Genomic DNA, 20,687 nt, shown 5'->3' on the forward strand with positions numbered 1-20,687 from the left:
ATGGTTGAGCTGAAGGAAAGGCAGCAGGAGCACAGACCGTCACTACAGCCCCTGTGTAACCAACCTCCCTCCTCCCCAAGTTCCATAGCCTCCTCACCCAGACGCCCAAGAATGCGGTGCGGGGGCCTCTGATCACCCAGCCATTCCACCCCAGAGGATTGCCCAAGTAACAGAAGGCTGGCATTCAATAAGTTTTAAAGTTTTAAAGAGCTGTGTGGCCTTGTCCTTCCCTCCTCCACCACCCCTCCTGAGCTACCTTGGTAATTATCCCCCTATTTGTGTGATGAATTAATAAAGAATGCATGAATGTGAAGCAACAATGACTTTATTGCCTCTGCAAGCAGTGATCGAAGGGAGGTGGGGAAGGTGATTAGCTTATAGGGAAGTAGAGTGAATCAAGGGGTGGGGGATTTCATCAAGGAGAAACAAACAGAACTTTCACACCGTAGCCTGGCCAGTCATGAAACTGGTTTTCAAAGTTTCTTTGATGTGCACCGCACCCTCCTGTGCTCTTCTAACCGCCCTGGTGTCTGGCTGTGCGTAAGCAGCAGCCAGGGGATTTGCCTCAACCTCCCACCCCACCATAAACGTCTCCCCCTTACTCTCACAGATATTGTGGAGCACATAGCAAGCAGTAATAACAGTGGGAATATTGGTTTTGCTGAAATCTAACCGAGTCAGTAAACTGCGCTAGCGCGCTTTTAAACGTCCAAATACACATTCTACCACCATTCTGCACTTGCTCAGCCTGTAGTTGAACAGCTCCTGACTACTCTCCAGGCTGCCTATGTATGGCTTCATGAGCCATGGCATTAAGGGGTAGGCTGGGTCCCAAAGGATAACTATAGGCATTTCAACATTCCCAACAGTTATTTTCTGGTCTGGGAAGAAAGTCTCTTCCTGCAGCTTTTGAAACAGACCAGAGTTCCTGAAGATGCGAGCATCATGTACCTTTCCCGGCCATCCCACGTTGATGTTGGTGAAACGTCCCTTGTGATCCACCAGTGCTTGCAGCACTATTGAAAAGTACCCCTTGCGGTTTATGTACTCGCTGCCGTGATGCTCCGGTGCCAAGATAGGGATATGGGTTCCATCTATGGCCCCACCACAGTTAGGGAATCCCATTGCAGCAAAGCCATCTGCTATGACCTGCACATTTCCCAGGGTCACTACCCTTGATATCAGCAGATCTTTGATTGTGTTGGCTACTTGCATCACAGCAGCCCCCACAGTAGATTTGCCCACTCCAAATTGATTCCCGACTGATCGGTAGCTGTCTGGCATTGCAAGCTTCCACAGGGCTATTGCCACTAGCTTCTCAACTGTGAAGGCTGCTCTCATCTTGGTATTCTTGTGCCTCAGGGCAGGGGAAAGCAAGTCACAAAGTTCCATGAAAGTGCTCTTACGCATGCGAAAGTTTCGCAGCCACTGGGAATCATCCCAGACCAGCAACACTATGCGGTCCCACCAGTCTGAGTTTGTTTCCCGGGCCCAGAATCGGCGTTCCACCGCATGAACCTGCCCCATTAGCACCATGATGCCCACATTGCCAGGGCACGTGCTTTGAGAGAAGTCTGTGTCCATGTCCTCATCAATCTCGTAACTGCGCTGATGTCGCCGACTCGCCTGGTTTCGCTTTGCCAGGTTCTGGTGCTGCATATACTGCTGGATAATGTGTGAGATGTTTAATGTGGTCCTAATTGCCAAAGTGATCTGAGTGGGCTCCATGCTTGCCGTGGTATGACGTCTGCACAGGTAACTCAAGAAAAAAGGTGCAAAACGATTGTCTGCCCTTGCTTTTACGGAGGGAGGGAGGTAACGGGGGCTTGACGATATGTACCCAGAACCACCCGCGACAATGTTTTAGCCCATCAGGCACTGGGATTTCTACCCAGAATTCAAATGGGCGGTGGAGACTGCAGGAACTGTGGAATAGCTATCCACAGTGCAAAGCTCCAGAAGTCGATGGTTGCCTCGGTACTGTGGACACACTCCACTGACTACATGCACTTAGAGTATTTGTGTGGGGACACACACACTCGACTGTATAAAAACACTTTCTACAAAACCGACTTCTATAAATTAGACCTCATTTCATAGTGTAGACATACCCTAAGGCACAAAATGTACAAGGGACATAAAAAGGCAATAACAAGAGGTTCTAACAATACATTAGGAGAAGAGAAAGATGAAGGAAAGTATAGGCCCTTTACTTAGCTATGAAAAAGAGCTAGTAGCTGAATGGCATCAAGGCTGAGATGTTTAATGCCTGTTTTGCTTCAGTCTTCTCTAAAAAGGTAAACTGTGACCAGATGCTTAACACAATTAATATCAACAACAAGGGGGAAGGAACACAAGCCAAAATAGGGGAAGAACAAGTTAAATAATATTTAGATAAGGAATATGTATTCTAGTCAGCAGGGCCTGATGAAATTCACCCTATGGTACTTAAGGAACTAGGCTGAAGGAATCTTGGAACCATTAGTGATTATCTTTAAGAACTCATGGAATCTGGGTGAGGTCCCAGAGGGCTGGAGAAGGGCAAACGTAGCACTTATCTTTAAAAAGGGGAACAAAGAAGATCCAGGGAATTATAGACCTAATTTCAATATCAGGAAAGATACTGGAACAAATTATTAAACAATCAATTTGTAAGCACCTAGAGGATAACAGGATTATAAATCATAGCCAACATAGACTTGTCAAGAACAAATCATACCTAAAAAACATAATTTTCTTCTTTGACAGGGTTACTAGCCTAGTGAATAGGTGGAAAGCAGTAGACAAGATATATCTTGATTTTAGTAGGGCTTTTGACACAGTCCCACATGACATTCTCATAAGCAAGCTAGGGAAATATGGTTTAAATAAATTATTAAAAGGTGGGTACACAACTAGTTGATAGACTCTATTCAAAGAATAGTTGTCAATGGTCCACAGTCAAAGTGGGGAGACTTATCTAGTTGGGGTCATGCAGAGGTCTGACATAGATCCAGCACTATGCAACGTTTTCATTAAATGACTTGGACAATGGAGTGAAGCTTAGGTTATACTTATAAAATTTGCAGATGACACCAAGCTAGGAGGGGTTGAAAGCACTTTGGAGGACAGGATTCAAATTCAAAATGACTATGATACATTGGAGAATTAGTCTGAAATTAACTAGATGAAATACAATAAAGACATGTGCAAAGTACTACACTTAGGATAAATAAAATACACAGTTACAAAATGAGAAATAGCTGGCTAGGTGGTGGTACTACTGAAAAGGATAAGGGGGTGATACTGGATCACAAATTGAATGAGTTAACAATGTGATGCAGTTGCAAAAAAGGCTAATATTCTGGGATATATTAACAGGAGTGTCATATGTAAGGCACACAAAGTAATTGTCCTGCTCTACTTGACACTGGTGAAGCTGCAGCAGGAGTACTGCATCCGATTCTAGGCACCATGTTTTAAGAAAGATGTGGACAAATTAGAGAGTGTGTCCAGAGAAGAGCAACAAAACTGATAAAAGGTTTAGAAAAGCTGACCTATGTGGAAAGGTTAAAAACTGGACATGTTTAGTCTTGAGAAAAGAAGACTGATGGGGGACCTGTAAAAGTCTTAAAATATATTAAGGGTTGTTATAAAGAGGATGGTGATCGATTATTTTCCATGTCCACTGAAGGTAGGACAATAAATAATAGGCTTAATCTGCAGTAAGGGAGATTTAGGTTAGGTATTAGAAAAGAAACTTTCTAACTACAGCATAAGGATTGTTGAGATTGTGGAATTCCCATCATGGAAGAATTTTCAGAACAGATTAGACAAACACCTGTCAGGTATGGTCTTGCCTCAGTGCAGGAGGCTGGACTAGATGACCTTTCAAGATCCCTTCCAGCACTACATTTCTATGATTAATCTATCACCAATGAGTGATGAGGTAACTTGGCTGGAATTAACTGTAGAAAGCAAGATAGCTTTTTAATGGGGTGTGGATCAGGAATGGAGTGCGTCAAAGACTTGGAGGTTAGTCCATAAAGTCATGGAACTGAAATAGATCTTGAGGGAAGGCAAATGCAGAAAAGTAAATCAAGATCAGAACACTGAGGGACAAACTACGGTTTGATAAGGTTGGGGATTTTTTTGGGGAGTGTGATGTAAAATAGCAAGGAGGAGTGGAAGGGGGTGAAGATAAGAACAAATATGGAGGGCTGGGGAAGGGAAATGTGACAGAATATAGCCCCTTGTCCACACCCTATGCTGTATTGTAACAATCTTCGTATGAAGTATGCCTTGTGAGGTATCATTTGAAAACTCACAATTCGCTGGTCATTATTATCCTGATAAAATATGTGTGGCAACATTGTATTTGAAGTTATAAGATTCCACTGTATGGCATTATTAACACATGTTCCAAACTGAGGTTGGCATACAGGTCTGTCTCAAACAAAGGAATATGTGCTCTGCTTAATTTGCGTTTAAGCAGTCAGAGTCATCGAGCGATCAGAAAGGTGAGGAAAGCACAGCAGGGAATGTCCTCCATAGACTCTGTCTCCTGAATCTCAGCTGGAAATGTTTTTCAAGAATGAGATTAACACTATAAAAAAGAAAAGGAGTACTTGTGGCACCTTAGAGACTGACACATTTATTTGAGCTTAAGCTTTTGTGAGCTACAGCTCACTTCATCGGATCTCACGAAAGCTTATGCTCAAATACATTTGTTAGTCTCTAAGGTGCCACAAGTACTTCTTTTCTTTTTGTGAATACAGACTAATACTCTGAAAACTATAAAAAAGAGGAACAAACGCCCCAAGACACATTCACGGTACCAGAAGTTACAAAAGAAGCATTCATGGAACTGGAGAAGGGGTCCTGACCTACTAAGTTTGGTCAGTAAGACTGTTGAAAGCATATGATGAGAAACTTTGCTTGAATTTGATAGAGTTTGTTAAGTTAGGCAGCAGTAGCATTTGAACTTTATTTTCTTGTGACCATTTCTGATTTTTATGCCTCATTTCTTGTATTCACTTAATCTCTCTCTTTGTAGTTAATACATTTGTTTTATTTAATCCTGTGTTTTAAATGCCATTTGAGATGGCAAGTTAAGTGCATATTATTTCTATTAAAGCAACAACAGACTATACATAAATTTCTATTGTGCAGGAGTGGGCTGGACAGTACAGGACATACATTTCCAGGGGAAAAGTCTAAGACTGGGGGTGTTTAGGGATCACCCTGCAGTATAACTAAGGCTGGTAAGAGTCAAGGTGCATCTGTTTGGCTGCAACACACAGACATAGCTGGGAGTGGCTTCCATGCTGGAGGCTGTTTGTGAGCAGTCAAACATTGTAAAGGGCATCCCAGGTTAGAGGGTAGGGGTGACACAGCTACTCGTTAGTCTGGATTGTACCCTGAATATGTCAGAGTCAGAACAAAATTCAAACTTCAAACTTCTTCAGTTTGAAGAAGTGAGGCAACACTGGAATGTGTAGGGAGTGGACCCTGTCTGTGTCCTTAAGAAACCAGAAAAACAAAAAAAAGGAGCGAGATCAACACAGGAAAAGCAACAAGACAAAGATATAAGAGAAATAAAATATACAAAAGAAGACTATATACTGCTTTGGAATTTGTAAAAGTAAAGTTGCAGGAGATTAGCTATATGGGGGCTTTACCACTATCGAAGACAAATGATGCAAAGGATTGAGGATGCTAATACACCAAGAAGCAAATCAGAAACATACAAGAAAAGGCCATGAGAATATAAGATGAAAATATTCATACAATGGGAATCAGTGATGGACTGGACTGTAAACTTAAAAGATTTGTGGAAATTAAACTAAAAGAATATATCCTTTTTGGTTCAGTGCATGATCCTACCAACTTCAGTACATCTGAAACTGCAAATATATGCAGACTGTGAGGACAGCAAATTTATAAGTGTGAATTGTTGTCAAGGCGACACTCAATGTGAAGAAATTCTTGATTAAAGGAAGAATACTGGTTTCTCATTCCTGCTCTGGACGCAGCAATCACAACACACAACAATCACTCTGACCCGTTAAAGAGAAGCACTGATAGCCCCTTTCTGATCACATGTCCAATCCTCTTTATCCCACAGTGGGGGACTCAATGCAGGGCCTTGAAAATTGTGAGTATAAAAGTAGCACTCCGAGAAGGCCAATGAGAACTTCTGGGAGTGAGAGGAGAAGAAAACAATGGGGTAGGTTTTCCCAAGGGATTTCCCCTCAAAAGTATATTTGCAAAGTTGCCTCAGATGCTAAGTACTTCATCAGATATTGACGAAGATGAATTAAGTTTTAAGGCAAAATCATCCTGCAATTCCCACAAACGTGAGTAAACCTCAAAGAGCCACAGAAGTAAAACTTTTATAGTCAATTGGATAGCTCACATGACAAAAGTTATTCATGTGAGGGCTAGAGGGTAAGTGACATAATTTGATGTTTTAGTGGTTAAAAGACAAGTAATCCAGAGAGATGCACCATAAGTATCTTTACAGTAATGGCCTACATTTCAGAGGTCCTGATCATCCACATCTCCCACTGCATTGAATGGAAATGCAGATGTTCAGAACCTCTCAAAATCAGGTAACAAAGGAACTATAATAACTCAGAAGGACACAGGGCCAGGAGCTAAGTGTTATTTTCTTGTTTTTTTCTGGCTGTAGCTGGATAGCAAGATATCAAGATAGACAGGGATCAACTGAACTCTAGTTTATGTTGTCTTATCTAGTTACTGAACTCTGCTGATACAATATTAAGTAATGGGGATTCACATAGCCAGCATTATCTGACAGGAAGTTCTCAAAAATAGAGGTAAAGCAGGGTGAATATTTATTTTAAAATCTGCAACAGTACAGCATGCTCAGGGACAAGCTATCAATGAGGAAATAAAGCAGAAAGGGTAGCCTATTGACAAATTAAGAAGTAGTGATATGATGGGAGGGAATGAGATGCATGCTCTCTTTACAGAATTGCAGAACTACAGTTGTTCCGCTTAGTTAGCCAGAGACAAACAGTGGCTGATCTATCAGCAGGTGGGGAGCTTAAAGAAGTGAAACTCCAGATCAAAACTGATACTCCAGATCAAAAGTGAGGTCTTTACCTAAACCACCTTCCCAGACACATTGATACATTAAGATTTTAGTTAAAACAATGTAATAATAAACAAACAGTACTCACCCTGCCAACAAGCTAAACAAAAAAGGGAAAAAATTATATAGCATGTTTTTAAAACAATCCTAAAATCTCTTTAAAAAAGAAAACATGTAGTGTCATGGATTGCACATCTATAATTTCACAGCATTCCCTGTGCATGCAAAACACTCATTGGTTTCAGTGGAAGTTGTTAGGTGAACAGGGAGTTCAACTTCTGTCCCTGAATTTGCATTGCATGTTCTTATTGTAGATTTCTATGGTCCCTGGTTTCTAACAGCGTTTAGAGAAATAGATGCAACTCAGCAATGATCCAGACTCCTGACTTTGTTTCGACAAATTCCATGTTCGAGACACTGGACTGAAACATTCTAATGTTTTCCCAAATATTCTTTGCTTAGCCTAGCTCAGCTCATCTGAACTTTCACTGAAGATCAAGATTAGTCACATGAGTAAGGGTCCATAATCTGTATTTAAGATTAAATTACATTATTTTATGTAAATCACTTACTTATCTTCCCTTAAGGGCACTCGGGGCACCTTCATTATTCATATAGACACTAGCCCTTTCCAAGTGCCCCAGCACTTAATTTCCATGAAGGCTATTTTATACATAAGAAAGGGAACACAGATCCCTATAACAGCTATTGCCATTTAAAATAGTCTTATATTTCAAAAGAGGGTTTTTTGTTTGTTTTGTAATTTTTAAACTTTCAAAGGCAATCAGAGAAGCATGTTAGAAATGATCATGCAGAGTTACTGACTGATTACTAGAATCAATAAATGTTTACCGATTCACTTAGTACATGGTACAAACACAGCTAAAACAGCCTCATAAAAAGGATCTACTGTGAGCTAAAAATACTCTCTGAAATGAAGGTTGTTTACTTGTCAAGCAGTTACTCTCTTTTGCATGTAAATGGCCATTAAGTCTGTAAATTGAAAAATAAGTGGTCGGAGGAACTTGATTTTCTTTCCCTAAAATATCACTTCAAGTGCTGACTCTTTGGGTGATGCAATTTTATAAAGCAAGATACAGTACTTACGGCTGTGTCTGCGCACATAGTCAATGAGTTCACATGGCTGCAGAACACAAACAAAACAAAGAGAAAGAAAGCAATTCTTAGCTGATGAAGTGGTTTATTTCTAAATGTATACTGAATGTAGAACATGCCAGAGATACATACGGGAAAAGGGGGCAATCCCATTGTTCCTTTAGTGCCCTATAAGAACAAGATTGTAGATTACAAGATAATTTAAAGCTTTCAACTGTCTGGATAATTTAAATAATTCAACAGCGAGAATGTCTTGTACAACAAGACAATCATACCAGAACTTGACTGTACTGTATATTTTCTCTCTATTCATTTAATATGTATTGTGGTATGCTGGCAATTTAAGTTCCAGAATGGTGGAATCATGATAACCAAACAGAAACAGAACAAGTTAATTTTATTTTAATTGGGTTTGGGGAGAGAGAGAAGAATGAATAAATAATTAATATATATGGGAATCCAAGTGCTTAGCACCTTTGAAAAAATCAGGTGTAATGTTGCTGCCCGTAAGCATAAGTCCAATATATCTTTGTGTGACATTACTTGGGCATATGCAGCAATAATGATTACAAACAAAAATTAGATTTGAGTGGAGTCCAGGTTCAATTTCTGAGATGAGTGAAATCTCAGCTCACTTTTATTGGGATCTTTTAATTCCAGCCTGTGATTACAAAACACTCTCTGAAAACAGCCATAAGCTGCAAACTTCAGACATGGCTAGAAAAGATTCCAAAATCCAGATATATGTTCCTAATTTAAAAAAAATATTGCAACACATGTGTTGTTCTTTAATTGCCAGTTTTCAGGAGAGCCCCAAGGTCCAAATGAAAAGAGGTTGCAACTACATTTTAAGTTCAATTAGGCATTTAAATACTTGTCTAGATTTGCATGCAAAATTAGATTTGGGCATCTAAATAATCATTTGCACAGGCAAATACCTGATTTGTGCTCTCAGTTGCAGTAGAGTGAAAATTTAGACACACAATTACATGCATAGACTTTGGGTATCTTTTTTCTGAAAATCTGACCCTTAGAATTTTAGTTCAAAGTATTGTAACATAATTTGATAAACAAACACACAAACTTATTTTCATATTGCATATTGAAAATATAGAATTAGCATTTTCAAAGTGACATAACCAAGCAGCTTACAAGATACCTACCTCCAACACCCCAAAATGTGAGTGTATTAATGATTTAGACTATTGAACGCATACTGTAGCCTGAGACAGGGAAAAAAAATCACCTATCCTCACCTTCAATGTAAAGGGAGTACCTTTTCATGCAAATAAAATTATATACACTTCATGTGGTCAATTCATACCCTGGGTCCTAGAGGTCCCCTGCCTCCTGGAATTCCCTTCTCACCAGGATAACCTGCAATACCCTGGAAACATTGGCATAAATTAGACAGACAGACAATCTACAAATGGTATATACAGCAGTTATGATATTATTGCTTACTTCTCTACTCTAGGACCCAGATCTCCATTTTATTAATGCCAGTTTTATACCAGTTTAACTCCATTCAATTCCATGGATATACTCCTGATTTATAGCTTGGTGAGAAGAGAATCAGGCCCTGTATATTTTCACATATAACCATTGTTAAAAGGAAAAAAATAGGATGGCAGCATACTACTACTTTTCGTTGGGTGGTTCATGCTGAATGCTAGCAATGCTTACTGTACAGTGACTCAGGAGATAGGGATTCTACTCCCACCTCTACTATGGACTCTTTGGGTAACCTTGGGAAAGTCACTTAACTTCTCTGTGACTCAGTTTCCTCATGATAAAATGGGAACAACAACACTTGCCTGCCTGCCTACACCTCACAAAGACACTGAGGCTAAATTCATTCAGATTTGTAAAGTGCTTTGATATCTTTGGATAGGAGGTGCTACATAAAAGTGTCCCACTCCCTCAAGCCCTAGTTATGCTCCCCTAACCAATTTTAACCATCCCTGACACAACCTCTGCACCAGAGGGGTGAGTACAGTGGAAGTAAAGCCAGCTATGCTGGTCCAAGGTTCTCCTCCCATGCTGGCACACCATTTGAACACCATTTTAAGGTCATATTGCACAGCTCCAGCAGTGGACAGTGACCTTAACATGACCAAGGACCTAGCCCTTGGCAAGGGAACTGACTGTACCTCAGAAAAGCTTCTTCTGGCCCAGAAGTGAGGGTGCTATCAATTAAACTACCCTAGCACAACGTATACATTTATAACCCCAATGGCATGCTGCCTCTCCTGGTTTATTAATAATCTGTTGGAAAAATTTTCATAAGGCTCTAAGTTCTTTGGGAGTATAAGGTTTCACTGACTTTCAATGGGACTGAGGTTCCTAAATCACACAGATGCCTTTGAAAATTTTACCCTGTGTTAGAAATTAATGGATAATGGGCACCATATCACGTGTAATATCTAATCAATAATATTTTACATGTACCAAAAAAAAAATTCGGCTCCCATTGAAGTTAAAGGCAAAAGTCTGATTTCACAGGGAGCAAGATTAGGCTGAAGTGAGGGGGGCGGGGAACAGGTCAGAGTGTGATAACTACAAAAACAAGAGTTGAAAAAGGTGAGTAGTTTGCATGGCTAACTTATAATACAAACTACTACTATGACTTTGCCCTTCCTTTGTCAGAGGAGCTGAAAACACAGTTAAACAGGAAACAATTACCCCAAAAGAAGTGTTTTGTTTACCTTGGCCTATTAAATGAAGAAGACTTGGCCATCTATCAGACTCTTTCAAACTAGTAACTCTGAAGTAACTCATTTATAATTACAATTTAAAATATAAAAATCACTTATACGAGCTCTAGCAACCCTGAAAAAATTAAACTTACTATTCATAAGGCGCATAATACAATAAGAAATGTTAATGTCTCAGCCAGTAAAAACAGCAACAAAATATGCCCCAGCCCACTCCGCCACCTTCCCCATATCATCAGCCCTCTACAGGATTTCTATAAAATAATTAGACATTGTGTTTCCCTGATTTGGAGCCGGTTCTGTGCTACACCAGTCTTTGAGTGTAAATTATTCAGGTTGCCATTGGTCATAAGAACAAAAGAATGGCCACACTGGATCAGGCCAGTGGTCTATCTAGCCAGTATGGGTCTTCTGGCAGTGGCCAATGCCAGGTGTCCCAGAGGGAATGAACAGAACAGATAATCATCAAGTGATTCATCCTGTCACCCATTCCCAGTTTCTGGCAAATAGAGGCTGGTGATACCATTCCTGCCCATCCTCGCTAATAGCCATTGATGGACCTATCCTCTATGAACTTATCTAGTTCTAGATCCAAAGACAGACAAGGGGGGCGAGGTAATATCTTTTATTGAACCAACTTCTCTTGGTGAGAGACAAGCTTTCCAGCCACACAGAGCTCTTCTTCAGGTCTGGGAAAGGTACTCCCAGTGTCACAGCAAAAGGCAAGGTGGAACAGATTGTTCAGCATAAGTAGTTAGCACATATTGTACGGGACCATTCAAGGTAGTGGCCCATTGCACTGGTCCGAAGAGACAGACATGGTATCCAGCTATAGGCCCTGGAGGCCACCTCTTGCACTAGGTTGATCTTCCATAGCTGGCTACACCAGTTTTAGATGTGCTAGTGGTGTACAAAGCAACTGCAACAGAGTGCGGGATCTGGACTATTGTGCTTACAATAGATGTGATACACAGACATTCAGCATGTTAAAAGATATCCGTTTAAAACAGATTTCTATCACCTGGGCAGGTAAAATGACATGTGATTTCTGCATTAACAACAAGCCAATCTCAAGACAAATCAATATTCATAAAAGGGTGCTTGCCATTTTTCCTCTGATTCCTTTTGGTCCAAGTTCTCCTGGAACTCCCTTTTCTCCATTTTCACCCTAATTAATTGGATACAGCAAAACTGAAAATGGCTATTCATTAAAACAAAAATGTGAATAACTCAAGAAATGGTTCTTGCTGTTTACTCTTCCATTCATACATCTTGCTTTTAAGAGCACAAAGACTGATATGAAATAGGTATATACAAAAATATATACAAGTAGTATTGTGTGTGGTCTCTCACCCCCACGCCCCAAAATGAATCTTTCAGAAAATGCATATTTTGCTGAGTCAGTGGGGAATATTTAAGTTTTTATTCTTTCCATGTGAAGTGCTGGTCTATTTGGTATGCTAACACTCTACCACTGATTATTTTTGTTAACATATAATGGTCCTAAACACTGACCCTCTGCACCCTACCCCCGCCCTACCTTCCACCTCAAATACCAGCTCCATAACTTGGAAGGATTAGATTTTTATATGTAAATGTCAATTTCTCTGTATATAAATAAACTGATTTAAAAATATTTCCATCAATAATAACAGAAACGTACAGATAGGCAAAGAAAGAAAAATGCTGCTTAAGAACTTATTAGGGACTTCTCAGTATTGGGATGCAGACCTCAGTACATACTCTCCATATCCTATCATAGCCCTTGTGCAGTGAAACCTTATTGGTCTGGCTGTGGTCAAAGCCTCTGTGCCTGCAGAAAAGCAAGGGGTGATTTGCCCCTAACCTAATTGCTTTGGAAATATATTGATTTTTAGAGATGGACCCAAACTAAAAGTCTGAATCTGAAACATGTCTGAACTTTGAGGAGACAAGTTCACAATCCAAATCCAGATAAGGATCCAAAATTTCACAGCTGGTCTGTATCTCTACTATGGGCTGAACCAAAACCTGAGATCCTGTTGAATTTTTCAGCTCAGGCCCTTCTATAACTTAATTGGATGTTGGCCCAATACTGTCTTTATTTTAGTTAAGTTTTAATTAAATGAAGCAACTGATCCAGATTGCATATTATTACTGTATAAAAGAGTCAGAGGAGATGTAAGAACTTTATCTTTTTTAACATTATTTTTCATTGGTACTTCCCCTGAAACTCTGTTTTGCACTGCTAAAATTAAAAAGAAGATATCAAAATGCTCTTTGTGTCAGGTTGGCATCTACCTGTGAGAAAGTTTATAAAGTACAACATACCATGCTGAATATTTTACGGTGTTAATTCCCAGTTGTGCAAGATTATTGGTGTAGACCAAATATCTCTTTTCTATATTTAGACTCCCAGCACCAGAGACTCAGCCCTCTCCTGGCTACTTTGAGCAGCTCAAAAGAGAACCTACTAGCTGAAGAGCTATCCTAATAGGGCTGCAAAAAAAAAAAAAAAAAAAAAACAGGAGTACTTGTGGCATCTTAGAGACTAACAAATTTATTTGAGCATAAGCTTTCGTGGGCTAAAGTCCACTTCATCGGATGCATGCAGTGGAAAATACAATAGGAAGATTATATAATCATTATATATATATATATACACACAGACACAGACACACACACAGAGAACATGAAACAATGGATGCTATCATACACACTGTAACGAGAGTGATCAGTTAAGGTGACCAGCAGGAGGAGGTGGGGGAAGAGAGAAAAAAAAAACTTTTGAAGTGATAATCAAGGTGGGTCATTTCCAGCAGTTGACAAGAATGTGTGAGGAACAGTGGGGGGGAGGGAAATAAACATGGGGAAATAGTTTTACTTTGTGTAATGACATATCCACTCCCAGTCTTTATTCAAGCTTAATTTAATGGTGTCCAGTTTGCAAATTAACTCCAAATCAGCAGTCTCTCGTTGGAGTGTTTTTTTGATGTTTTTTTGTTGTAATATTGCGACTTTTAGGCGTGTAATCGAGTGACCAGGGAGATTGAAGTGTTCTCCAACTGGTTTTTGAATGTTATAATTCTTGATGTCTGATTTGTGTCCATTTATTCTTTTACGTAGAAACTGTCTTGTTTGGCCAATGTACATGGCAGAGGGGCACTGCTGTCACATGATGGCATATATCACTTTGATAGAGCGCTACTAGCAGTCACCTTCAGCCCCCAACTAAAACCTCTTCAGCACATCAAGGATCTACAACCTATCCTGAAGACGACCCATCACTCTCACAGATCTTGGGAGACAGGCCAGTCCTTGCTTACAGACAGCCCCCCAACCTGAAGCAAATACTCACCAGAAACCACACGGCACACAACAAAAACACTAACCCAGGAACCTATCCTTGCAACAAAGCCCGTTGCCAACTGTGTCCACATATCTATTCAGGGGACACCATCATAGGACCTAATCACATGAGCCACACTATCAGAGGCTCTTTCACCTGCACATCTACCAATGTGATATATGCCATCATGTGCTAGCAATGCCCCTCTGCCATGTACATTGGCCAAACTGGAAACGGCCCATCTTGATTATCTACAAAAAGATTTTTTCCCCTCTCCTGCTGGTAATAGCTCATCTTAACTGATCACTCTCGTTATAGTGTGTATGATAGCACACACTGTTTCATGTTCTCTCTGTGTGTATATTTATCTATCTATCTTCCTACTGTATTTTCCACTGCATGCATTCGATGAAGTGAGCTGTAGCTCACGAAAGCTTATGCTCAAATAAATTTGTTAGTCTCTAAGGTGCCACAAGTACTCCTGTTCTTTTTGCGGATACAGACTAACATGGCTGCTACTCTGAAACTAATAGGGCTGGTGGATGATAACCCTAGTGCAGGAGAATCCCCTGGTGGTATAAAGTGGAAGTAACTGGCAATGTATCAGCTACTTCCCTCAAGATAGAGTGTTTGTCAGGGGAGACCTAGATGTAAGGTGGTTTATGGTCATGTTCTGGTGGAAACATGTCTGAGGAGATTATTCCTGTAAGTGCAGCAGAGGATGAAATAATCTGGCACCACTGAAGTCAACGGAAGCAGGACTGAGATTTTAGAGTAGCTCTTAGCCTGCTCCTAGTTACTTTCAGGCACAAGAGTATGAAGGTGGCATAAAGTCTTTCCTCACCCTGATTCAACTCTAGAGCAAATAAAATATCAACAGAAACACATTCTGCAGTGAAAACAAAAGAATGGAAGAAACAATTTGTCTTTTTACCTTAAAGTGATTAGTTAGGCCTACAGTTTCCCCATGTATTCTTTCTGGTTTTATATATTCTCCCTCAAAGAAGCTGTGTCAGTAGTACATGACTTTTGGGTGTTTGGTTTTATAGTTGTAAAGAATTGCTAATAGTTAAGGATGAGCAAGTCAGACTTGCTTTTAGGGCTGACATTTAAAAAAAACTGGAGCCTTTTAATGTGTCAAAATGGGTAATTTCTCCCCAAAATGGGTAATTTTGATAATTTAATCAGCCATGTACTACTATACATTATTTTTTCAACCTGTAATTTGTGTGTAATTCAGGAGATGAGGCAATGCATTTAGTTGGTCTATACGTACACACCAGCATATTTTCACCATCACTTACGCAACACATTGGTGTCATACTTCATATGTAATGCACAGCACAAAAGTCTAGTTAATAGTGTATTTTTCATACACAGTTTCAATAGACTATGTATATCACACACAGATTCATATACAACACTACAAGACAAAATGCAAAAGTGCATCTAAGGCTGTGCAAGATATCATCCGGGGATTTTTTTCCTGGCACTTTGTTTGGATAACTGTGCTTTGTAACTGCTGACACTATCGGCTACCTGCTCCACATTACTGACAGGAAGAAGTGGGACATATACTTCTAAACTGGCAGGCACACACATAACTATTCCTATAGTTAGAGAATCATGTTCCCAGAGGCTATTTCAGCACATCTCTAAATGTAAGATTTGACTCCACCAACAATCTCAGAAATGACACACAATAATTAAAAGTGATAAATTAAAAAACTGTTAAAAATTTCCAAGCAATAAGGTGATCAGACAAGAATTTTTTTTAGCCCTTTAGTATCATAAGGAATTTCAGATGTTGACATATAAATCAGGGCTTTCTTCCCATGAAACATCAAGAATGTTTCTTTTATTCTACCACTGAAACTTATTTCCATCCTTAAAGTCTCCACTCTGTTATCTTGATTTTATGCCAACATAACTGTTAACTGCAGCAGAGTTCTGTTGGTGCAAAAGTGGTGTAATGGAGTGGAGACTCAAGTCTGTTGATCAGAAAGCTATAACATTAATGTGAAGTACAATACCTTCAGTCCAATATCTCCGGTGAATCCTTCTTGTCCCTGTTATTTACAGTAAATAAGGTAAAATTATCATCAAATTGATATATCTACTCAGTTTTTTCTATATTTGACTTTTCAGAATCAGACACAACTCAATAATAAGCAGTGAAACTAGCAATGTGCTGGAAAACAGTATTATTGCTATCTATTATTTTTTGAGGTGCTAACATGGATTGTACAAAATGCAGAAGATGGCACTGCCCCTGATGCAAGAATCTAGTTTAAGCTGAATGATACAATTGATGCATAAAGGGCCAGACCCAACTCCTGTTAGAGACAATGAGAAGACTGCCATTGATTTTAATGGGAGTTGGATTGCACCCAAAATACATCTGCAGACCACAAAGTTTAGAGCTCAATCCTGCAATGTGTTGGTTACCATAAATTCCCAATAGAAGCACCTTTCTGGATTAAGTCCTTAGAACATATGAAGTATTGCAGGGGGGGAGGAAGCAAGAGGTACAGTAGGGGTGTGACAGCATGTTACTAAAGTGGGATGGGCTTGCCAGAAGGAGTTTAAAGGTGAGGTTTGCATTAATAGGGTTAAAAGACATGGATGGAGAAGTTGAGGGAGTCTGGCAGTAGTTACCCAGGACAAAGAAAGTTTTTGAAAAGCGTTCTGTTCTCCCTTATTTTACTCAGACATATATCATTTAAAATTTATATAAAGAAGCATTGTACTTTACTGGGCTATTCATGTGCTCCTAATTGCATTGATAAATTAAAAGGAAGTGACTATGTAAAGATGAAATACTCCAGGATAGCTTTACTAGTCTTTCCTAAACACAGACAGGAACTGTACAGGGAATGGGCACTAGCTAGGCTGTCAGGCATCTGTGTCTATGACAAAAAGATTTGATATATCAAAATATTAGACCTCACAGTTCAAAGTAGAGAGGAATCAATACTGGAAGCATTTTTGGGGTAAATTAGAACTATTCTCTGATTAGTTTTAGTGCGGCAGAATTTTTTCTCTCATTTCAAAAGAGGTTTTCTAAATAATGATAGTAAATGTAAATGTGAACTTATTTAACTGTAAAATGCATCTAAGCTATACAAAATGTGTCTACAGAAGGATATATAATCTGATTCTATCCCTCTCCTGCACTCTTCATGTGTTTCTTGTCTTTTTAGACTGGAAGGCCTTCAGGGCAGGAACAATATCTTCCTGAGTGTGGACAGCATTAAAATATTGTTACAACAACACAACAACATTAAAATAATGCTCCAATAAATAATTGTATTTTTATCTTTTACTCTAATTTTAAGAGTTTATAACTTATTTTCTAATGTTTATGTGTTGCCATAGGTACACAGGGCAATTGATAGACAAATAAAAACAACAATCCCCTCCCCCCACAATGACTTTACAACCTGTGGCCCTAATCTTGCAATATGATCCGTATGGTGGATTTTTATGCAGCCCCTGCGAAGGGTGCATAAAATAGGTGCAGAATTCTGCCTGTGTCGATCAGATTGCAGGATTTACAGTCAGAGATGATAATGAAACAACTTTTTATCCCTGCAGTTTTCACTCTCACTAAAATAATGTAAAAACAAGTTAAGAGTTTCCATTTATTTTTCCTTTTTCATGTTTACCTTTGCTCCTTTCTTTCCTGGTCCACCATATCCAGTAGCACCATCTTCTCCCTGTGAATAGACCAATATATTTAAATCATCTGCTTTTTCTGTCTGTGCTTTACTCCAGCTATTAATGTCTATATTAATTCTAGTGTCTGTGTAGCAGCCCAAATGTCAGGAGGACAGAGAGCAGTGACAGGATTGGCAATTTATAAATAAAGGACTAGATTTTGGCCACACATTGCACATGGAGAGAATAAAACACAAACCTGCATTCCCTGTTGACCTGGTGGCCCTCTCTGTCCTCTCTCTCCAGGATCACCATATTCTCCCTGTTAAATGCAATTAATATGATCTCAGACTTGAAAGTAATATCTTTTAAACCCACAGAGCCTGATTAATCTTTCTAGCCATCTGATTTTAAGAATACTGTAGAAGCTACAATCAAAAGGTTTAATAAATATAAACAGTAAATATCACTTAAATTACTTATGATTAAGGCTGCATGTCTGTCATGGAGGTCAGGGAAGTCACAGATACACGACTTTCTGTGACCTCTGTGACTTCTGCAGTAGACCGTGCAGCTGGCTCAGGGGCTACCTGAGCCAGGCAACCCCTGAGCCAGCAGCAGCAGCATCTTGGATTGTGGGAAGGGGCTCAGAGCTGGGGCAGGGGTTTGGGGTGCGGGGCTGTGCTTACCTCAGTGTGGGGGTGGGAGGCTCCCCGGCTCACACTGGCATGTCCCTGCAGCTTCTAGGCAGAGGGAGCAGGGGGCTCTGCAAGCTGCCCGTGCCCGCAGGCACTCCCCCAGCAGCTCCCATTGGCTGCGGTTCCCGCCTGGACGCCCCTCCCTCTGGGAGCTGCAGGGACATGCCAGTCAGAGCCAGGTAGGGAGCCTGAAGCCTGGCCAACCCTCTCCCACAAAACACCAATGAAGGTCCTGGGCCATGTGCCGCCGCCACCGCCCGTGTCCCCCTCAGCACCAGTGGGGGAGCTGGGCCACCCCCCTCCCAGCATCCGTGCCCCCCTGAGCCCACCCCTCAGAGCGCCTGTGGCCCCCCCCAGACCAAGTTTTAGTTAGGAGAATATAGTAAAAGTCATAGACAGGTCACGGGCAGTAAACAAAAATTTACGACCCGTGGACCTGTCTATGACTTTTACTAAAAATACCCGTGACTCAAATCTAGCCTTACTTATGATTATGCACTGCCCTTGAACTGTGCATAGAGCTGCACTGAGACCTGTAGTCCTTATTACAAACAAACAAACAAACAAACAAACAAACAAACTTCCATTGACTTTTGCCTGAATGATTGTTTCTGGAGCAGGCTCAAAGGCAAGATCTTCAGGTGGGAACAAACAAATTAACTTTAAAAACAACAACAAAAGTAGTTAAAGGAATGAAACCTACTTTATTTCCTCTCATTCCAGGACTGCCAGGACTCCCTTTTGAACCTGCAGCTCCCCATTCACCCTGAAATTAAATGAACATATGATACCTAGTGAGAATTTGGAAAGAAAAAACCAAACAAATCATTTTGCTTCATTAGCACTTCATGTAGAATGACAAGAATCTAGTCTCAACTGTGCCACTTGTGCTTTTCCTGTAGACTTCTGGCAGGCAGCAAAAACAGTTAACACAAATAATGCTTAGATTCATTGCTTCAAGTCTAGACCAAACATTTATTTTCCTACCAGGATGGCGGCAACATTGTACAAGATGAAGACCATTCACTAGTTTGACTGGTACAGAACATTTTTTCAGTATCCATCAAACACTGTTTTCTCAATTCCAGACAAATAGAGACATATCTATAAAGTGATTATACTGTTGACCTATTCTTCATTCATTTAAAAAAAAATCCAGACTAAGTTACTACTAGCTACTCATCCACACAGTCTCTATATTAGTCATATATAAACCAGAAAGGCCTGATTCTGCCTTTAGTGGATGCAATCTCCACTGCTTTGTAGCAGGTTTGTATGGATCATATTGATTTCAATGGGAGTTTCCCACTCCCATCATAAACAGAAGCAGAATTTTGTCACAATTTTTTATTTTGTCACAATGGCCACATCTTTCGAACACAAATATACCCAAACAACATATATGGCTTTAAGGAAGTTTACAAGAGAGAATCTGGAGAAGACCCATTGTTAGCTTCAGGGAACTCCCCAATACAGTTTCTTCTATTATTGAAACTTGGCGTGTCTAGCTCTTTGAGTGCAATGGTTTTCCAGAGACTCCAGTCACAATAAAGGGGCAACTTGTCAGAAATAAAGAAAATTCTGGAAGAAATTAGGAATCTAGCCTCTCTGCCTCTCATACCGTGGTTCAGACTCAGTGGTCCAGTTTCTGTGACTGTCAAGGTACCAATTACAGCTTCCTGAGTCTCATAGTTGTTTGTCATTTAATTAAACACTATCATAAAGCAAAAGTTCTGTTATTTTCTAACTCTTGAGTAGTTCATTTTACAACCTTAAAAACATTTTAAATCTATGTTTTGCAATATTTATGCAAACACACACACACACACACACACACACACACACACACTCCTGTACCCTTAAATAAACTGGTGGGTCATGATAGAATAGAAACGAATTGCTATATAGCTATTGCAGATTTTTTTCTTATAATGTAAAACAGTTTATCATTGCTCTGAGATGTTTAAAATTCCTTTAGCCCCTTACGAATACTTTTCTCTCTGACAGAATATCATGATACACTGCACAGGAATTTTGAAACAAAGAATGCAGTAAAACAGCAGTAAAAA

General features: G+C 39.9%; 1 protein-coding gene across 2 annotated transcripts in view; it reads right to left on the bottom strand.

Moving 5' to 3' along the window:
• The window catches only part of COL6A6 (collagen type VI alpha 6 chain), a 110,443-nt gene that overhangs the window by 21,897 nt on the left and 67,859 nt on the right, over positions 1-20,687 (bottom strand). For both annotated transcript variants that reach the window (XM_038389605.2, XM_038389604.2), the window contains exons 24-32: positions 19,322-19,384; positions 18,180-18,242; positions 17,929-17,979; positions 16,294-16,329; positions 12,038-12,100; positions 9,540-9,602; positions 8,348-8,383; positions 8,207-8,243; positions 7,188-7,199 (exon numbers count right to left, since the gene is read on the bottom strand). In XM_038389605.2, the coding sequence (XP_038245533.1) occupies positions 7,188-7,199; positions 8,207-8,243; positions 8,348-8,383; positions 9,540-9,602; positions 12,038-12,100; positions 16,294-16,329; positions 17,929-17,979; positions 18,180-18,242; positions 19,322-19,384 (424 nt within the window). The remainder of the gene's footprint in view (positions 1-7,187; positions 7,200-8,206; positions 8,244-8,347; positions 8,384-9,539; positions 9,603-12,037; positions 12,101-16,293; positions 16,330-17,928; positions 17,980-18,179; positions 18,243-19,321; positions 19,385-20,687) is intronic.

This window comes from Dermochelys coriacea, chromosome 2, assembly GCF_009764565.3.
Source record: "Dermochelys coriacea isolate rDerCor1 chromosome 2, rDerCor1.pri.v4, whole genome shotgun sequence".
Classification (NCBI taxonomy): domain Eukaryota; kingdom Metazoa; phylum Chordata; order Testudines; family Dermochelyidae; genus Dermochelys; species Dermochelys coriacea.